Genomic DNA, 19,130 nt, shown 5'->3' with positions numbered 1-19,130 from the left:
TCTACATCTTGAATGAGCTAAGCAAATCCAAATATATGTATTTAATTTTTTTGTAGAACACATTAACAGGGAAAAAACAAGCCAGGAATTGACCATTTTTTACTTTTTATTGCTATTTATTGACTCCAACTATCTTACTGCTGCATTCTTAGAAATTTCCAAGGAAATTCCTGGTTTCCATTTATTACAGGATAACAAATCTCTTAGTGTTAAATCTGAGGAACAGTAATAGATGTCTAAACAATGTCATTCATAAACTTACATTCTTAACGCTCATAAATCCTCTTGTTAAAAGAAAAAAAATGAAAAATGCCAAAAAGGTAAATTTCCAACACAGTGAAATATAAGAATACACAGGTTTTATCTACTTTTTCCCCCTAATCCCACTCCAGCCTTCCACTGTTTCAAACATTGACATCCCTTTTCAAGAGCAAAGTGCAGAGGCTGCCTCAGTCTTCAGTAAGGGTCGGAGAAACCAGAACTTGCACTGGCCATGGCACTTGTGCCAGCCGTAGCTTCAATTCTGGCTCGGGCTCGCTCTTCCTCATCTCTCAAAGCCTCCTCGTACTGAGATGGGAAGCTCTTGGGGTTGGTCCCATGGATCTTAGCCAAAAACTCCAGCAATTTCATCTTGCTGACTTCAGCATAGGCTCTCGGACCCCACAGGAATTCATAGCGAGGGGGATCACTAGTGGGCACCTGCTGGTACTCCAGATACTTTTCCATCACCAAATCACTGGTGATGAGCCTTCTGGGTTCCCCAAAGATGAAATGCTTCCTCCCAGAATATATACCCATCATATTCAGCGCTTTCCAGACTTCCTCCTCAGTGGCGCAGTTCCCCTTCATGAAGATCACTCCCAAGATAATTATCAGGAGGCCAGTCTTGGGCATGCCCTGTTGATCACTCAGCATTCCGTTGTAGGTGAGATCCAGCTTGTTAGCAAGGGTATAGCTATGGTTGATGGGATCCACTTCCTTCACATCAAGGCCAAAGACCAGCTCCATGCGCTCAGAGGCACTCCTGAGAATCTCAAGGAAGTCATCCTTGTACTCTTTGACAACATTACCAATCATGTCTGCCTTCGTGACTGGCTCTCTCATTTGATACTTTTGCAGCAGGAAATTGATTAGCAGTTCCACCTTTTCATCTAGAAGGTCTATGTGCAAGTTCTCAAGGTCTGACAGGGATTGCAAAGTGCTCGATTGTTCCATCTCTTCTTGGCTAGTGGAACCCCCATCTGATTTTTCCATCTCTTCCTGGATGCTGGAACCCTCTGTTGATCTGCTTAATGAGGTACCTGTGGTGACAGTGGAGGAGAAGGAGGCACTCTGAGGACACTGGGAAGAACTGGGTGTCCCAGAAATAGAAACGTCCTCCATGGGGTGGGGGATCAGAGAAGAGGAGGAGGAAGAGGAAGCCTCATTCTCAGCTTGTGTTACCTGTGCACCTGCCGGGCCCTGGGTCTCCCTGTGTGCCTAAAAGTATTGCTCATGTGGGAAGCATGGACTCTCCTTATTATCAGTCATAGGTGACAGCTGACAGGAGTGTCATCAAGAGAGTGGGTTAAGAGGGCCCACAGTTTAAGGGAGAGGGGGAGGGTGTGACTGGTCTCAGCTGGTAACCTTTGCCATCACAGCTCTCATGGAGGCTACCTCCACAGGTCTTCCCCAAGGACAGCGCTCTAGAGGGCCTCACAGGACTTCTGTCCTACACCACCTGTTCCATAATAACCTGAAGGAGGAATGGAAAAATTCCTCAGGATGCAGCTGGCCCTCTCAGACTGAAAGCAGGGCAAGGTTGAGGCATGTGCAGTCCCTTGTGTTCAAAGGTGTGTTATCTGCTCAGCCTTCATTAAGGGTCTTCACGTTGACTCAATGCATTGATTGGAACGTTTCCTCCTCCTGAACTAGGACCACCTGCCCCCCCTCCTCAGAGTAGGGTAGTTACTTCCCTGAGAACCCCGAGTAGGAAGTCTGAGGATGCCTGAGTGTAACAGATTTATTGAGAGCTGCCCGGGTCTAACAACCAGGGTGGGGATGCGGGGGAGGATGCTGTCTATTCTGGGGTGGGTAGTTCCCTCAGTTCTCACTGAGGGCCCTCACTTTGATCCCTAGAAGGCCCTAGGTCACTTCCCCTCTGTTTTCCTGAGGCCAGGGCTCCCTTGGGACATGTCTCACCTCCCTGTATCACCAGGAGTGAAAGTCAAAGGGTATCTCGGTCTAAAAGGTATTCTGGGGTTTCCTAGAGATGAGAGCAGGGACGGGGCTCTCATGGATGTCGGCCATTTTTGGATAAGTGGTCCCATAATTTCTCAATGAAGAGCCTCACCGGGACACCTACAGAGCCCGGAAATCTTCCCTCTGGTGACCTATGGACAGGTCTCTACAGGCCTGAGGCGCCCAAAGAAGAGCTCAGCGGCACTACTTCTATCTACCTCCATAGGGCTTTCCAACGCCTACAGCCAGGGTGTGGCTGTTTCTCTTTTCTGAGAGGGGCGATACCCTCAGGTCTTACTCACAAGTCCTCACCTACACCCCTTGCAGGCCTAGGACTCCACCCTAGAGCAAAGCCCTCTTTCCCCTGAGACCACCCTCCCCATACCCACCCCCAGAACAAATGAGCGGGTGCCTCATTCGGACAGTTATTCCAGAGCTCTCCGGGCTGGGGGGGGGGGGGCAGGGCTTTGTGGGGGGCCCTTCCTCTCTGGGTGGGCGGCCCCTCAGTCCTGGTTCAGAATCTTTACCTGGACTCTTTGCAGAACCGGAACTTGTCTCTCTTGATTTGTGACCTCTATCCTCAGATGGTGCCCTCACCAGTCTCACTTCCGGAGGGGGAAGTTAGGGGCGTGACTTCCGGCCACGCATATGTGGCGTATCCCTGAGCAGACTAATAAGCGGGGCTATGTGAGACCCCACCCCACCTGTCTATTCTCACTTAATGTCCTCACCTGCCTTACAGGATGGAGAAGGCAGTGGCACCCCAGTCCAGTACTCTTGCCTGGAAAATCCCAAGGACAGAGGAGCCTGGTAGGTTGCAGTCCATAGGGTCACTAGGAGCCGGACACGACTGAGCGACTTCACTTTCACTTTTCACTTTAATGCATTGGAGAAGGAAATGGCAACCCACTCCAGTGTTCTTGCCTGGAGAATCCCATGGACAGCGGAGGCTGGTTGGGCTGCCGTCTATGGGGTCGCATAGAGTCGGACACGACTGAGCGACTTCACTTTCACTTTTCACTTTCATGCATTGGAGAAGGGAATGGCAACTCACTCCAGTGTTCTTGCCTGGAAAATCCCAGGGACAGCGGAGCCTGGTGAGCTGCTGTCTATGGCGTCACACAGGGTCGGACATGACTGAAGCAACTTAGCAGCAGCAGCAGCAGGAGAAGGTCAGGGATTGTACCATCTGGCCACCCCTACTGCAAGCTTCCCAGGGCTAACAGTTGGGACTTGGCTCCGTGAGGCCCTCTTTCTTCTGGGGTGAGTGGCCACATTCAGCCCTCATTCAGGATCCTTCTCTCGGCCACAGTCCTTTTGATTAATTAACTGATCCTTGATTAATATTTCTTACTAATGAAGGGAGTTATCAGTCTGTGCACTTCTGTCAAACTGCAACTCTCATAGAGATTGAAATCTGAGTCCCAGACTAGATTTTAGTTGGGGAGGCTGCAGCACAAGGTATGTGTGTGTCTAGAGTTGCTGCTAGACTGTTAGAGAACCCACACATCCCTTCCCATCAGAGGTCTCTTCTCCAGCCAGACTTAAACACTTGGGAATATTCTGTTCCAAAAGATTTACAGGGTGGAGACTCATGTAGACACATTTTTTTAAGGAAATTTTGGCCATATCCCTTGGAAGCATTGTGTCACTTCATTTCATGATGAAATGAACAGTTGTAAGAGCCAGCATAGGCCCACTAGGTGGATATAAGTTCTTACTTGACCTCTAATCATTTGGTAAATAATTGAAATAGTAAAGTAGGAATCTTACAAATTGTCATTCTTTGGATGTAGAGCCTGGAGCACAGGGTTGGGGGTGGGGGGGAGGTGGTTTGTCAAGGATCACACAGTTTGTGCCACAAGGAGTAATCACAGTGACATCCGCTGTTTCCATCCTTGTACTCAAAATGACTTGGGGCTTCAGAGTGGGGAGTGGAGTGTTTTGCAAGTGATTTGTTCTGATCTGTTGAAAACACCGAAGTGTTCTATGACTGTTTTCTCACTGTAAGAATTCCAAACATGCAGTCATAACAAAATGCTCCCTTGAGAATCCCCTCCCTCATCCCCACCACCATATAACCTTATTATGAGTTTATTCTGAATGGATGGAAATGTGGTCATGACTTAAAAAAATGGAACAATAAAATACATATTATTTTTCAACTCTACCCCCAATTAGTAATGCATCTTGAAGCATATACAATATCAATCTTCAGAGTGGCCCTAAAGTCAGGAAATTCAGATAATTTTATTACTATTTTGCAGATTGACCATGTTCTTGATGACATTTTATATATTTGTCTATATTTCCAGAATGTACAAGACCTTTATATAGATTTAGCATTTTTCTTTATTAAGAAAACTAAAATGACTAAGCTTGTAATTAAAACTCTAATGCATTTTTGTCTGAAAATATTGTCTTGAGGTGGCATGTATATTAAGATATATAATTGGTGTTCTAAGTATTGCTCATGAGAATTAGTAGCCTTTCCTTGGGCCATGAGAAATGAGAAACAATAAAATTACAAGGTTAACTATTTCTATACTCTACCTTTTATAGACTTAGCCTCTGTATTTCCTGTTCTTGACATATGAGGTCAGCTACATGAAGCCCTGTCAATCACAGTGATTAAATGCCAACCAGCATACTGTGACGCTTAGGCATAAGCTTAAAGTCTCAAGCACAAAGTCCAAGGACGGGTTTTCTATTTGCTCTTTGAGAGCTTATGCTGTGAAGCAGTTTCATCACCTAGTCCATCTTGCCTTGGAATCATTTTAGAGCTCTTTGGATATATTTTATTTACTTGCATTCCTTTTTTGAGGTTGGGATATCAGAGTAAGACAGAATCAAGTTTTTAAAGAAAGCATTTTATTTATCTGGCTGTGTTGGGTCTTAGCTGCAACTTAGTTGTGGAATCTTTCATTTCAGGATGTGGGTTCAGTAGTTGTGGTGCCCATGGCATGTGTGATCTTAGTTTCTGACCAAGGATCAAACCCACATCCCTTGCATTACAAGGCAGAATTCTAACCACTGGATGGCCAGGGAGGTCCCAGAATCAACTTCTTATGTCTTCATTTTATCCTTTTTGTCAACTCTCATGTACTATATCACTAATATAAAATGTTTTCTGTTTCCTATATATTGGGGGTTTTTAGAGACAGAGTAGTGGTTAAGAATGTAGAACTAATGTCATCTGGAATTTTAAAGATTCCATCTTTATTTTATGGAGCATTTGCATCTATTCTATGTCTCATCTTAAAGCAAAAGTATTCTAAAATGGGTAAAATTCTGAATTGTACTAATGTGGGGTATTTTAATGCTATAGTAAGCATAATTGTCAATGCCCATGATATATGTTAAGTCAAAAGTTGAAATAGAAGCATTTTGTATAAATGTAACAAGTGGACTTGGAATAATAAATACTATTTTAGTCTCTTAATTCTGTAATTTTTATTTGTGTGTAAAAGCTTTAGATCTACAGAAAAGTTGTGATGATAGTATAGAGATTTTCCATATACATATCCTATACCCACTTCCTCTATTGTTAATATCTTCCATTAGTAGACTATGTTTGTCACAATTAAAGAACCAGTATTAATACATTATTTTCTATAATCCAGAGATTTTCCATATACATAAACTATATCCACTTCCTCTATTGTTAATATCTTCCATTAGTAGGCTATGTTTGTCACAATTAAAGAACCAATATTAATACATTATTTTCTATACTCCATAATTTTTCCAGATTTCCCTAGTTTTTAATCTAATGTTCTTTGATAAACTCCTGAGTCCCCTCCAGGAGAACAGTGTTAGATCATGTCTCCTCAAGGTCTTCATTGGCTGTGATAGTTTCTCAGACTTTTTTTATTTTTGACAAACTTGACAGTTTTGAGGAGTACCTTCTCAAGTAATTTTTATAATGTCCCTCAACTGAGATTTGTCTGTTTTCTTATCAATTTTATTGATTTAAAAAAAAAATCAGCCTTCAGTTTCATTGATATTTTTTCTCTATTGTTTTCCTTTTTTAATTTTGCTGATTTCTGCTCTAATTTTTATTATGCAATTATTATCCTTGCTTTAAGTTTAATTTACTTTACACCTGAAACTAACACAAAATTGTTAATTAACTATACCTTAAAATAAAATATTTTAAAGTTTTAATTTGTTCTTTTTTTCTCTTGTTTCCTAAGGTGGAAGCCTAGGTAATTAATTTAGGTCTTTTTTCTGTGCTTATATATGCACTTTAAGTTATAAATTTCCATGTACATTGTTCAGTTGTAGCCCACAGATTTTGCTAAGGTGTGTTTCATTTTTATTTAATTAATAATCCTTTAAAGACTCTTGAGAGTCTCTTCAGTTCAGTTCAGTTCAGTCATTCAGTCGTGTCTGATTCTTTGTGACTCCATGAACCGCAGCACACCAGGCCTCCCTGTCCATCACCAACTCCTGGAGTCCACCCAAACCCATGTGCATTGAGTCAGTGATGCCATCTAACTATGTCATCCTCTGTCTTCTCCAACCTATCTTTTCTTTATTTTTGCAACGGGTAGTGGAAAATGTGTGATTTTTCTCTTGACAAGAAAATATTTCAGTGCACAGTATCTTGCCTGACAGGTTTAGTATTTTCTTCATAAGTGATATAGGAATTTCTATACAACTCTCTTCCATCCTGTTGTGAAGAAAAAAGCAGCAAACTGGGAGGGAAATAGCTTATCACCAGAATAGTAATGTCTGAAGTAAGAGTAATGTCTGAAGGAATAGTAATGTCAGAAGGTTTTCAAACTATGTTGCCTTTTTCCTCCTTCTAACTATCTCCATTTTCTTCTTATAGCCCACAAAATGTAAGGGTTTTTTATGTTAACAGTTATTCTTTGTAGGTGTTTTTTTTTTTTCTTTCTCCGGATTAAAGTCCTATCTCTCCTTAGTTTGTTGCTCTATGTGGTATTTGACTTGTTCAGTTCCTGCCTGTTTGAATCAATAAGCTCTTCTTTTAGCTTAGTTAATTCTTTTCTCATTTCATCTGCAGTGTCCTGAACTTCCCTGGTGGTCCAGTGATTAAAATTCTGTGCTCCCAGTGCAGGGGCCATGGGTTCAATCCTTGGTTGGGGAGCTAAGATCCCACATGCTGCATTCAGTTCAGTTCAGTCACACAGTCGTGTCCAGCTCTTTGTGACCTCATGGACTGCAACAATTCAGGCCTCCCTGTCCATCACCAACTCCTGGAGTTTTCTCAAACTCATGTCCATTGAGTCGGTGATGCCATCCAACCATCTCATCTTCTGTCGTCCCCTGTTCCTCCCGCCTTCAATCTTTCCCAGCATCAGGGTCTTTTCAAATGAGTCAGTTCTTCGCATCAGGTGGCCAAAGTATTGGAGTTTCAGTTTCAACATCAGTCCTTCCAATGAATATTCAGGACTGATTTCCTTTAGGATTGATTGCTTTGGTCTCCTTGTAGTCTAAGAGACTCTCAAGAGTCTTCTCCAACACCACAGTTCAAAAGCATCAATTATTCAGCTCTCAGCTTTCTTTATGGTCCAACTTTCACATGCATAATGACTACTACCATAGCTTTGAGTAGACGGACATTTGTTGGCAAATAATGTCTGCTTTTTAATATGCTGTCTAGGGTGGTCACAGCTTTTCTTCCAAGGAGCAAGTGTCTTTTAAAAATTTTTATGACTGCAGTCACCATCTGCAGTAATTTTGGAGCCCGAGAAAATAAAGTGTGTCACTGTTTCCATTGTTTCCCCATCTATTTGCCATGAAGTGATGGGATGATGTCATGATCTTAGCTTTTGGATGTTGAATTTTAAGCCAACTTTTTCACCGTCCTCTTTCATTTTCATCAGGAAGCTATTTAGTTCTTCTTCGCTTTCTGCCATATGCATGGTGTCATCTGGGTATCTGAGGTTATTGATATTTCTGCCAGCAATCTTGATTCCAGCTTGTGGTTCATCCAGCCCAGCATTTCGCATAATGTACTCTGCATGTAAGTTAAATAAGCAGGTACTCTGCATATAAGTTAAACATGCTGCATGGCGTGACCTAAAAAATAGAAAAAAGTCCTGCTTCAGGCTATCACAGTCTAGTTCCTCTGTCTGCACTCTGTTGTCACTGGGCTGTGATGAGGGCACAGATTTTGGTCTGGAAATAACAGGTAACTTGCTGCCATTCACTGTATTTGTTCTTTCCCAAGGTTTTCTTCTCAGATCAGGTGTACTTGTTGAAGAGGCCTAGAAGCTATAGCTCTGAATCTTCATTTCTGTCCTCTTTTTGTTCTGTTTCTATTGTTGATCCCTTTTTGGCAATTCTCCTGTTGGGCAGCAAGACACTCATTTCTTCCCTTAAACCACTATCTTCTAAGGAAAATTGGTCTAGTTTTTTCTACCCACTCTGAGTATCTCTGTATTTTAGTTGGGATGTTTAGACTATTCACATGTAAAGTGTTTATTTATATAGCTAGATTAATATTTACCACCCGTGTAACTGATTTCTGTGTGTTCTATTTCCTGTTTGTTTCTTCCTCGTCATTTTCTGCCTTCTCTGATTTTATTTGGTTCTATTTTATATCCTGTCTCAGCCTATTATTTATATTTATTTTAAAAAATTTTCAGTGCTTGCTCTAGGGTTTAAAATAGACATATTTTTAATTAGTGTTAGTTCACCTTCAGATAACACTATACTGTTTTACATGTGGCACAGGTACCTTATAACAGAATATTCTCAAATCCTGCCTGCTTTCCCTGTGACCTTGCATGTATTGTTTCACTTACCTATATGATATAGTCACTGCATACATTTTTTAAGTAGTCATTTATTCATTTGTTTTTTTAGGTAGTCATTCATTTATTTTTTTTAATATTTAAAAAAAATTTTTTTTAAGTTTTTGGCTGCACCAGGTCAGCTTTTGTGCAGACATTCTCTATTCGCAGTGAGCAGGGGCTACTCTTTCTTGTGGTGTGGGTGCTTGTCAATGCAGTGGCTTCTCTTGTCCTGGAGCACAGACTCTAGAGCGCAGGCATCAGTATTGATAGCTTGCAGGCTCTAGAGCACAGGCTCAGTAGTTATGGCTCACAGGCTTAGTTGCTCTGTGACATGTGGGATCTTCCCAGACCAGGGCTTGAACCTGTGTTAACTGCATTGGCAGGCAGATTCTTATCCAGTCTGCCACCAGGGAAGCCCCCAACCCCATACATTGTTATTATTAATGCTTTAAAGAAAGGTATATTTTAGGCTAAGAAAAGGAAATTAAATTAGGAAAAGGAAAATATTTTATCTTCATTTATTTCTTCTCAGATGCTTTTTTTCAATGAAAATCAAATCTTCTGATAAATATACAGGTATATATCAGATATATTTTTTCTTATACATAAAGATCTTCTCTGAATATTATTGACAGGGCAGGTCTACTGGCAATGATTTGCCACATTTTTTCTCTCCGAGAAAGTCTTTATTTTTCCTTTACTTTTGAAGGATACTTTCATCACTTTTCATCACTTTTAAATATTTCACAGCCCTCTCTTCTTGCTTACATGTTTTCTGACAAGAAGTCCACTGTAAGTCTTGTCTTTATTCCTTTATAAATAAGATACTTTATTTTCCTTTTTTTCAAATTCATTCTTTTTTAATGTGCAAATTGAATATGATATGTCTAAGTGTAGCTTTTTTCCTTGTATTTATCTTGCTTAATGTTCTTTGAGATTCCCAGATCTATAATTTATCCATCATTATCTGTCATTCATTTTGAGAAGTTCTGAGTGATTATTACTTCAAATATTTATTTTGCCCCATTTTCTCTTTCTACTCCTTCTGGTACTCTAATTACACGTATGTTACTTTTTCATATTGCCCCACTGTTCTTGGTTATTCTGTTTTTGTTTTTTTAATTTTTTACTTTATTTTTAAAAAATACATTGAAATATAGTAGATTTACAGTGTTTTGCCAATCTCTGCTGTATAGCACAGTGACTCAGTTATACATGTGTATACATTCTTTTTTAGAAAAATATTTATTTTCTTTGCATTTTACTTTGAGAACTTCCTATTGACCCATCTTCAATTTTTTTCCTCAAACATGTGGAGTCTACTAATGAGGCAGTTGAAGGCATTTTTAATTTCTGTTTCTGTGTTTTTTGATTTCTGGAATTTGTTTTTCTTAGAGTTTCAATCTTTCTGCTTATATTACAGATCTGTTCTTGTATGTTATTTACTTTTTCCATTAAACAACTTAGCATATTACTCAGAGTTATATTAAATTCATTGATAATTCTAATACCTGTGCTGTATCTGAGTATGGTTCTGATGTTTCTTTTGTTTTTTAAGACTATGGGTTTGTTTTGATATACTTTGTCCTTTTTTGTTGTTGTTGAAAGGTAGATGTTTGGGTTATAAAACTGTGGTAGAGTCTGTTAGTGTGAAGATTTGTTAATCTGGCTCAGAGGAGGGTTGTGATAAATGTTCATGGTGGCTATGGGTGCTAGAAGCATCAAATTCCTCTCGCGTCCTTATTTTGGTTCCCCATTTTGGCTTTGGGGTTTCTCTGTGCACTGTTCCCTGAGCTGTTTCTTACAGCTTTTCCAGCTGTTACCCAGAGTTACTATTTTTGCTGAAACCTGGCCTCTGTTTCCTGGTGGCAAATTGAAACACAGAGACAGAGTTTTGGGTGAAGTTGAAAGGAGTAGATTTTACTGCCTTGACAGTTAAAGGGGGCCACACAGGCTAATACCCTCAAGGCTGTGTGACTCACCCTGGAGGGGGCAGTAAGGAATTTTATAGTGTTCAAGGAGCAAGGCATGATCAGCTCGTGGAAAATTCTACCATCAGTTGGCATCAAGGTGAAGTTTCAAGTATCATCAGTCTTCCAGTTTCAACCAGTCTATGTTCTGTGTTCTTAGGGTCAGCAGTTTTCATCTGGAGGTGGGTCTGCATCCTTTAAAAACAAGTTAAGAATGTGTCAGGCCTTTATTCATATCTTTCAGGGAACTGGGAGTTGGTTTATGTTGCTAAATGGCAAATATATAGTCTAAATTGTTACCAGTTCCCCAACCCAACAAGCCATTGGATGGTTCTTCATCTTCACATTTCCCAATCATTAATTCTTGAGTCAGCATTTTACTTTAAAGACAAGGACACAAGGGTTGGTACATGGTGTCACTATACTGGAGCCTTGTTGATTTGGTGGTAGGGTGTGGAGGACAGGAAGCATTCTATAACCTGACTGTCAGTCTTTAGAGGGCCTGTGTTTCAGTGCTATGACCTTAACAATGGTTTCTGTCCCTCCTCCAGTGATATATCATTTTTGCCTTTTTTCTACTACTTCGACTTCTTAGACTGCAACATTCCCAATTCATCTCCTTAAAGCTCCCCCCACTCTCCGCCCCCACCAGGTGAGGCCAGGAAAACCATGGGTGACAGATTGGAGAGGGATTTCATTTTCTAGCCAGGATAAAATTTCAGAATTATGCTATTTTGAAGTATCTTATCCTGGAAAGTAGGCTTTGGTTATAGGAAGATTATGGGGGTATTTACAAACAGTTACTCTCCCCTCCCTCTGCCAAAGCCAAAAGGGTTATTTCTTCATTCTTTACCCTGAGAACTTAGCGTGGTCCTTGGAGGGAAAAAAATCCATGATTATGTAAGCAGATCCGTGGGGTTGCAGAGTCGGACACCACTTAGTGACTGAACAACAATGTAAGCACATCTTGGCTCCTATACCTGTCTTTCCAGATTTCAGGGTGGCATTTTTCAAAGGTAAAACTAGAACACACACTCAGGCAACCTTAAAGTCAGAGACTCTGCTTCACTAGCCAAAATTTTTAAAAAAGAAGATAGACTGTTCTATACATCAGTGTCTCTTTTGCTGTCTTGTACACAGGGTTATTGTTACCATCTTTCTAAATTCCATATATATGCGTTAGTATACTGTATAGAACAGTCTTATGGACTCTGTGGGAGAGGGAGAGGGTGGGGAGATTTGGGAGAATGGTGTTGAAACATGTAAAATATCATGTATGAAACGAGATGCCAGTCCAGGTTCGATGCACGATACTGGATGCTTGGGGCTAGTGCACTGGGATGACCCAGAGGGATGGTATGGGGAGGGAGGAGGGTTCAGGATGGGGAACACATGTATACCGGTGGTGGATTCATTTTGATATTTGGCAAAACTAATACAATTATGTAAAATTTAAAAATAAAATAAAATTTAAAAAAAAGATAGAAAAAAAAAACCCCAAAACCTTGAAATTATAGAGCAGAGCTTAAGGTTCTGTTTGTGGAGTCCAATCTGAAGACAGGAAGGATGAAATGCAGAGAGAAGGTCCTATTTCCCCAAATTAGTATCACATGTATCCTTCAGTCAGGGAAGTCAAATATGTTATTCTCCATAGTTGTTTCAAGATTTCCCACTGACCTATTTTTTCCTCCTAAACACCAAAGATCCAGCTGTTGATTAGATAAATATCACAGGGATTTACATGGTGAAATATAGGAATGCCCTACTTGGATGCTTTAGGCATAAAAGAAGAATTAACTTAATCTGAATGAATTGTTGGAGGATTGAGGTTCTTATAGCAAAGAAAAAGGGCTTTCATAAAAGCTTTTGTATCCTTTCAGAAAGATATAGGGATTACCAAATACGTGCAATCCGTAGTGCTCTGCCTAGGTATTCTACTTGCATTGACTTTTCCCATCGTATGGTTAATGTTTTACACAACCTAGTTCCAGCTCTGCTTTTGAATTGTAACATTTCTAAATTTGTTCCATGGGGTGCTTTAAATGCCTTCCAATAGAAGTTGTAGATTTTTTTCTCTAATGGCAAAAAGCAAATTTTAAGACCCCAGACTTCACTCCTTCTTGATACAGCTTTCAGGTTTGGCTATGAATAGCCTCAAGGAATTTTATAAAAGTGCTGTAAACCCCCAGTTCTGTGTTTAATCTTGCTCTTGCTCTCTGGCAGATTTTACTTTTCATTTATGTTTGATTTCATGTGGGTAACAGTTCTGCTTTAATGAAGGCTGTCTGACTAACCTGTAGTTAAAAGTGAACGAGACCCACAGCACACCTATTAAAATGGTGAAAATCCAAGTCCCACATGCAGCCTGATCCAGGAAGTCTTTGTTCCTGTGAGCCACAGACTTTCCTCCCTGTACAGAGACCTGGGGGGCTTTGGGGGTGGGGAGGGTGACAAGAGAAGAACAGGGTAAAAGGGACCCAGTCAGGGAAGTAACTTAGTCCCAGATACCTCTATCTGCATGAGACTCTTCTCACACCAAGACACCAAGGTGGTCAGCATCAGCACAATGGACCTAGTTAGAGCAAGCAGCCTGCTGTAGGAGTCTCAGTCTCCTTGAGGTGAGACACTCTACCTCAGGGATGGGGCTTCCTTGGTGGCTCAGTAGTAAAGAATCCACCTGTAATGCAGGAGATGTGGGTTTGATCCCTGGGTCAGGAAGATCCTCTGGAGGGGGAAATGCAACCCACTCCAGTATATTTATATATGTATGTGTTAAGTCACTTCAGTCGTATCTGACTCTGTCAACCCTATGGACTGTAGCCCCCCAGGCTCCCCTGTCCATGGGATTCTCCAGGCAAGGATACTAGAGTGGGTTTCCATGTCCTCCTCCAGGAGATCTTTCTGACCGAGGGATCAAACCTGCATCTCTTATGTCTCTTGCATTGGCAGATGGGTTCTTTACCACTAGTGCTACCTACACCACATGTTGGATGTGGTATATATACCTTGGATGACATCACCCATTCAATGGACATGAATTTGAGGAAGCTCCAGAGTTGCTGATGGATAGGGAAGCGTGGCGTGCTGCAGTCCACGGGGTCTCAAAGAGTCGGACACGACCAAGTGACTGAACAACAACAAATACCACATCTTCTTTATTCATTCATCTGTTGATGGACATTTAGGTTGCTTCCATAACTGTGCTATTGTAAATAATGCTGCAATGAATTGGGGTGCATGAATCTTTCCAAATTAGAGTTTTTGTCTTTTCTGAATATATACCGTGGAATAGAATTGCTAGATCATATGGTAGTTCTAGTTTTAGTTTTTTGAAGGAACGTCCATACTGTTTTCTGTAGTGGCTGTGCCAGTTAACATTCTCACCACCAGTGCACAAGGGTTCTCTTCTCCACATGGTCACCAGCACTTATTTGTTTGCTTTTTTGATAATAAGCATTCTTACAGGTGTAAGGATTTTACACACATGGCTCAGATGGTGAAGAATCTGCCTGCAACACAGGAGACCCAGGTTCGATCCCCTGGAGAAGGGAATGGCAACCCACTCCAGTATTCCTGCCTGGAAAATTCCATGGACAAAGGAGCCTGCCAGACTCCAATCCATGGGGTCACAAAGAGTCAGACATGACTGAGCAGTTACAGGTATGAGAAGAGCTCACTGTGGTTTGATTTGCATTTCCCTGACAATTAGTGATGTTGAGCATCTTTTCATGTGCCTGTTGGCCATCTGTGTGTCTTCCTTGGAAAAACTTCTATCCCAGTCTTCTGCCCAATTTTTAGGTTGTTTGTTTTTTAGATATTGAGTTGTGTGAGAGGTAGTATTTGCTTTGAAATATTTTCAACAAATGCTCACCCAGGAGGCTTTTCCAGCCCTGACAGTTCTGAGGTAGGTGAAGCAAAGGCAAATCTCTGAGTGATTCCTCAGGGAGCCACAAAACAGGTCAAAATGCACAACCACAACTCTGAGAAAAACGTCTATATTTCTCCCTCTGGCACCAGCAAGCTGAATCAGGAATTCAGGCTGCCATCCACAGAGCTACTGCCTAACCAAGGAATGGGGATGGTAGGCAGGTAACAAAAAATGCCTTTAATTCATTAAGCACTTTTTGGTTCTAAGTTTTTAAATTAAATTATAGAGTTCAAAACCAAGTTGATACTGAGGGTTTTTTTTTTTTTTTTGCCAACGCTTGCTTGTGGAGGGATGGATTTTTAGATTTCTCTGCTCTGTCAACTTCCTGGGACTTCACTCTGATGACATATCAAATGTTTAACAATAGTTATCAATCACTGGAGGGATTGCTCGGGATTTAAAATTTGTTATCAGCTTTTCTAAATCGTCTTCAGCAGGGTTTGTCAACTTTGACACTGTTGACGTGATTCTGATAAATAATCCCTTGTAGGATGTTATCTTGTGAATTGAGGGGGTTTAGCAGCGTCTCTCTCCTTTACATGCTAGATGCCCATAGCACTTCCACCATTACCAGTTGGGACAACCAAAAATATCTCCAGGGATTTTATTAATATCACAAGTCTCCTCAGGGAAAAAATGTACCTAGTGGAGAACTACAGCTCCTTAGGGGATGTGATCCTAATCTATGTAAGAAAGCTCTGTAGGTATAAAGATAGGTAGGTTGAGAGATTGATGGATAGTGTGGTTGGTTGAATAATGATCCACCAAAAGATATACACATCCTAATCAATGGAATCAATGGAAGCTGCTAACATTACATTATATGGTTTAAAAAAAAAAAAAAGGACCTTGCAGATGTGATTAAGTTACAGATCTTGAAGTCTTGAGGTGGGGAGATAATTCTTTATTATCTGGGTGAGCCCTAAATGCTATCACATGTTCTTTTAAGAGAGAGGCAAAGACAGATGTAGAAAGATGTAAGAGAGATGTACAAATACAGAGAAAGCCATGGGAAGACAGAGGTGGAAATTAGGGTGATGATGGCAATCAGCCAAGGAAGGTGGGTAGCCACTAGAATTTGGAGGAGTCAAGAGCAGATTCTCCTCTATTGTCTCCAGAGGGACTGCAGGCCTGCCCATACCTTGATTGTGGCCCAGTGATACTGAATCTTTATGTGTTGCCTCCAGGGTTTTGAAAGAATACATTTCTATTACATTAAGTCATCAAAATTGTGTTAATATTTTTACAGTAGCCAAAGGAAATCATGGATGGATGGATAGATTGGTAGGCAGGTAGATAGATACACAGGTAGATTGTTGTTGTTGTTTAGTTGCTCTGCTGCTGCTGCTAAGTCGCTTCAGTTGTGTCCGACTCTGTGCGACCCCATAGACAGCAGCCCACCAGGCTCCGCCATCCCTGGGATTCTCCAGGCAAGAACACTGGAGTGGGTTGCCATTTCCTCCAACTCTTTTGTGACCCCATGGACTGTAGCCCGGCAAGCTCCTTTGTCCATGGGATTTCCCAGGCAAGAATACTGGAGTGGGTTGCCATTTCCTTCTCCAGGGGATCTTCCTGCCCCAGGGATCAAACTTATGTCTCCTGCACTGGCAGGTGGGTTATTTACCACTGAGCCATCAGGGAAGCCCATATAAAAGTATATATTTAATGTAATATATAAATATGTATATTTAATGAAGTTATATATATATAATTTATTTCTATATAAAAATATATAGAAAATTTTATATATGTAATATATTTTTATTTAAAAATAATATATGTAAAGACAATTTTGTAGTTTTTATATAAAAATATATATAGAAATATATACATACATATAAGATATACATACATGGAGAAGTATATACATTTTCTCTCCATAAATATTTCTCCTTATATGTATTTATATATAGAAATAGATATATCTTTAAATGAGAGCAAGGACAAATGGAGACATCTTAGTTATTATTAACTCAAGGATTATCACTCAGTTCCAGAAAGACTACAAAAAGGAGTAAAGGAAGGGACGGATATCAGAGAGTAGTCTGAAATGATACCCCAGAGGAATACAGGATCCATGAAACTGGTGAAAGTTGCCCTCTAGAACATATGGAATGTTATGAGGTGAGTTGGGGTTTGTTCCTCTAAATGAGTAGCACAACCATTCGGGTTGTAGTGGTCAGCTTGGTCAGAACAGAATCACCAGCTTCCATTCTCTTCCCAATCTGCTCCTCTACTGAGCGAGTTTTCCCTTTCAGCGAGTTTTCCCTGTTCCATCCACCCAGATTCTCTAGCCAAATTCTAGGAATCATCACTGATTGTTCTTCCCTCATGACCTAGTAGCCATTCAATTTTTTCCAGCTGAGGGCCCAGATACAGTGGAATAGAGACAAACCCTGTCTGAACTGCAGATCTGCAGAATCTATAATTATTGTTTCACAGCATCAAGTTATGGAGCAGTAACTGATTTAAACACATTCTTTTAATGTATTCTCATTTTAGTGCCTCCTTTCATTCATCAGTAATTTCATTTTCCATCTTCCATTTCATTTTTATTCAATTTCTATCCCACCCTTTAAGACATTGTATTTTATATTTCATTCCAAGTCCCATTTCATCTTTTCCATTTCATCTATTTTTAAATAGTGAATATTTCATAGTCCATTTATTTCCTGCCACTGCATTTTCAGTTCCATTCTGTATTCCTTCCTATTTAATTTCAATTTTGTTCTTTTTCTTAAAAATTTTATTTTATTCTATATTCCTTTTCTCATATGATGTTATATTTTTTATTTTGTATGCCATTAAATATTTATTTCCATCCTCCTTTCCATTCCATTTTCCCATTATATTCCATTCAATTTCCATTCAGTTTTCCTTTCCATACCCTCTTCAAGTCCATTTTCTATTCCTCATCTCATTCTAGTTTGCTCTGCAGTCTCATTTCATTCCATTCAGTATTACATTTCAAATCCACCTTATATCCCATATTATTAACATTCCAAATATCATTCCATTCTTTTTTGTATTGTATTTCCAGTTGTTCATCCACTCCACTAAACATACCATTCCATTTTGACAAAATTGTTATAAAAATGACTTTCAGGAGATCAGATTGCTAATATTTTTATCAAAGAATTACGTATGTCATACCAACAATTTCTACCTCTGGGAATTCATCCATAACAATGAAAATCTAGATTATAATAAATTTTATTTAGCAAGAAGGATGTGTTCCTTGCAGTGATGTGTTAGAGGGTAAAAAGTTGAAAACAACACAAATATTTGCAAAATAAGAATGATTGAAGATGTAGGTTTCTTCTCTAAGTGGAATATTTTCTGGTTACCAAGTGGCCTTGTATAAATTTATTTATTGACATGGAAAGTGTGTTTTCTGGGTCTGAATCACAGGTTACAGAATAATTTGTATACATAATTCTACTTTTATAAAACAATAATGAATGGCTGTTCTGCCAACATATACTTGAGCATTTGCAGTAGTTACCTATGGGTGTGTGAAAATTTAGGTGCAAGTTTTCCTTACATTTTCCTCTCTTTTTTGGGGGTTGTAATAATGACTAAAAATAAATGTCTAAATGTTAAACTTGAAGCCCGTGCAACACATTTACTAGACATCTGTGGCCAAGAATGAATATTAGGTCAAGTAAATTAGTATATACTCTTCACTAGATAACTGTGTAGGCTATACATATGATGATATATACTTAAGGGCTGCTGCTAAGTCGCTTCAGTCACATCTGACTCTGTGTGACCCCATAGATGGCTGCCCACCAGGCTTCCCCGTCCCTGGGATTCTTCAGGCAAGAATACTGGAGAGGGTTGCCATTTCCTTCTCCAATGCATGAAAGTGAAAAGTGAAAGTGAAGTCACTCAGTCGTTTTCGACTCCTATCGACCCCATGGACTGCAGCCTACCAGGCTCCTTCACCGTGGGATTTTCCAGGCAAGAGTACTAGAGTGGGTTGCCATTGCCTTCTCTGATACTTAAGGGCTGCTGCTGCTGCTGCTACGTCGCTTCAGTCGTGTCCGACTCTGTGCGACCTCATAGACGGCAGCCCACCAGGCTCCCCCGTCCCTGGGATTCTCCAGGCAAGAACACTGGAGTGGATTGCCATTTCCTTCTCCAATGCATGAAAGTGAAAAGTGAAAGTGAAGTCGCTCAGTCGTGTCCGACTCTTAGCGACCCCATGGACTGCAGCCTACCAGGCTCCTCCTTCCATGG

General features: G+C 40.4%; 1 protein-coding gene across 1 annotated transcript; it reads right to left on the bottom strand.

Moving 5' to 3' along the window:
- Positions 1-40: 40 nt before the first annotated feature.
- LOC133242862 (melanoma-associated antigen B16-like) lies at positions 41-1,298 on the bottom strand. Its single transcript, XM_061409089.1, has one exon. It carries the CDS (start codon positions 1,252-1,254, stop codon positions 457-459), a length of 798 nt encoding a protein of 265 aa, XP_061265073.1. The 5' UTR covers positions 1,255-1,298; the 3' UTR covers positions 41-456.
- Positions 1,299-19,130: the final 17,832 nt, after the last annotated feature.

This window comes from Bos javanicus, chromosome X (genome assembly GCF_032452875.1).
Source record: "Bos javanicus breed banteng chromosome X, ARS-OSU_banteng_1.0, whole genome shotgun sequence".
Classification (NCBI taxonomy): domain Eukaryota; kingdom Metazoa; phylum Chordata; class Mammalia; order Artiodactyla; family Bovidae; genus Bos; species Bos javanicus.
The sequence above is the reverse complement of the archived record's forward strand: the minus strand, read 5'-3'. Positions and strand labels throughout refer to the sequence as shown.

Bases quoted from the DNA above. Each gene is read 5' to 3' on its own strand.
- LOC133242862 (XM_061409089.1), bottom strand. From the start codon at position 1,254: ATGGAAAAATCAGATGGGGGTTCCACTAGCCAAGAAGAGATGGAACAA.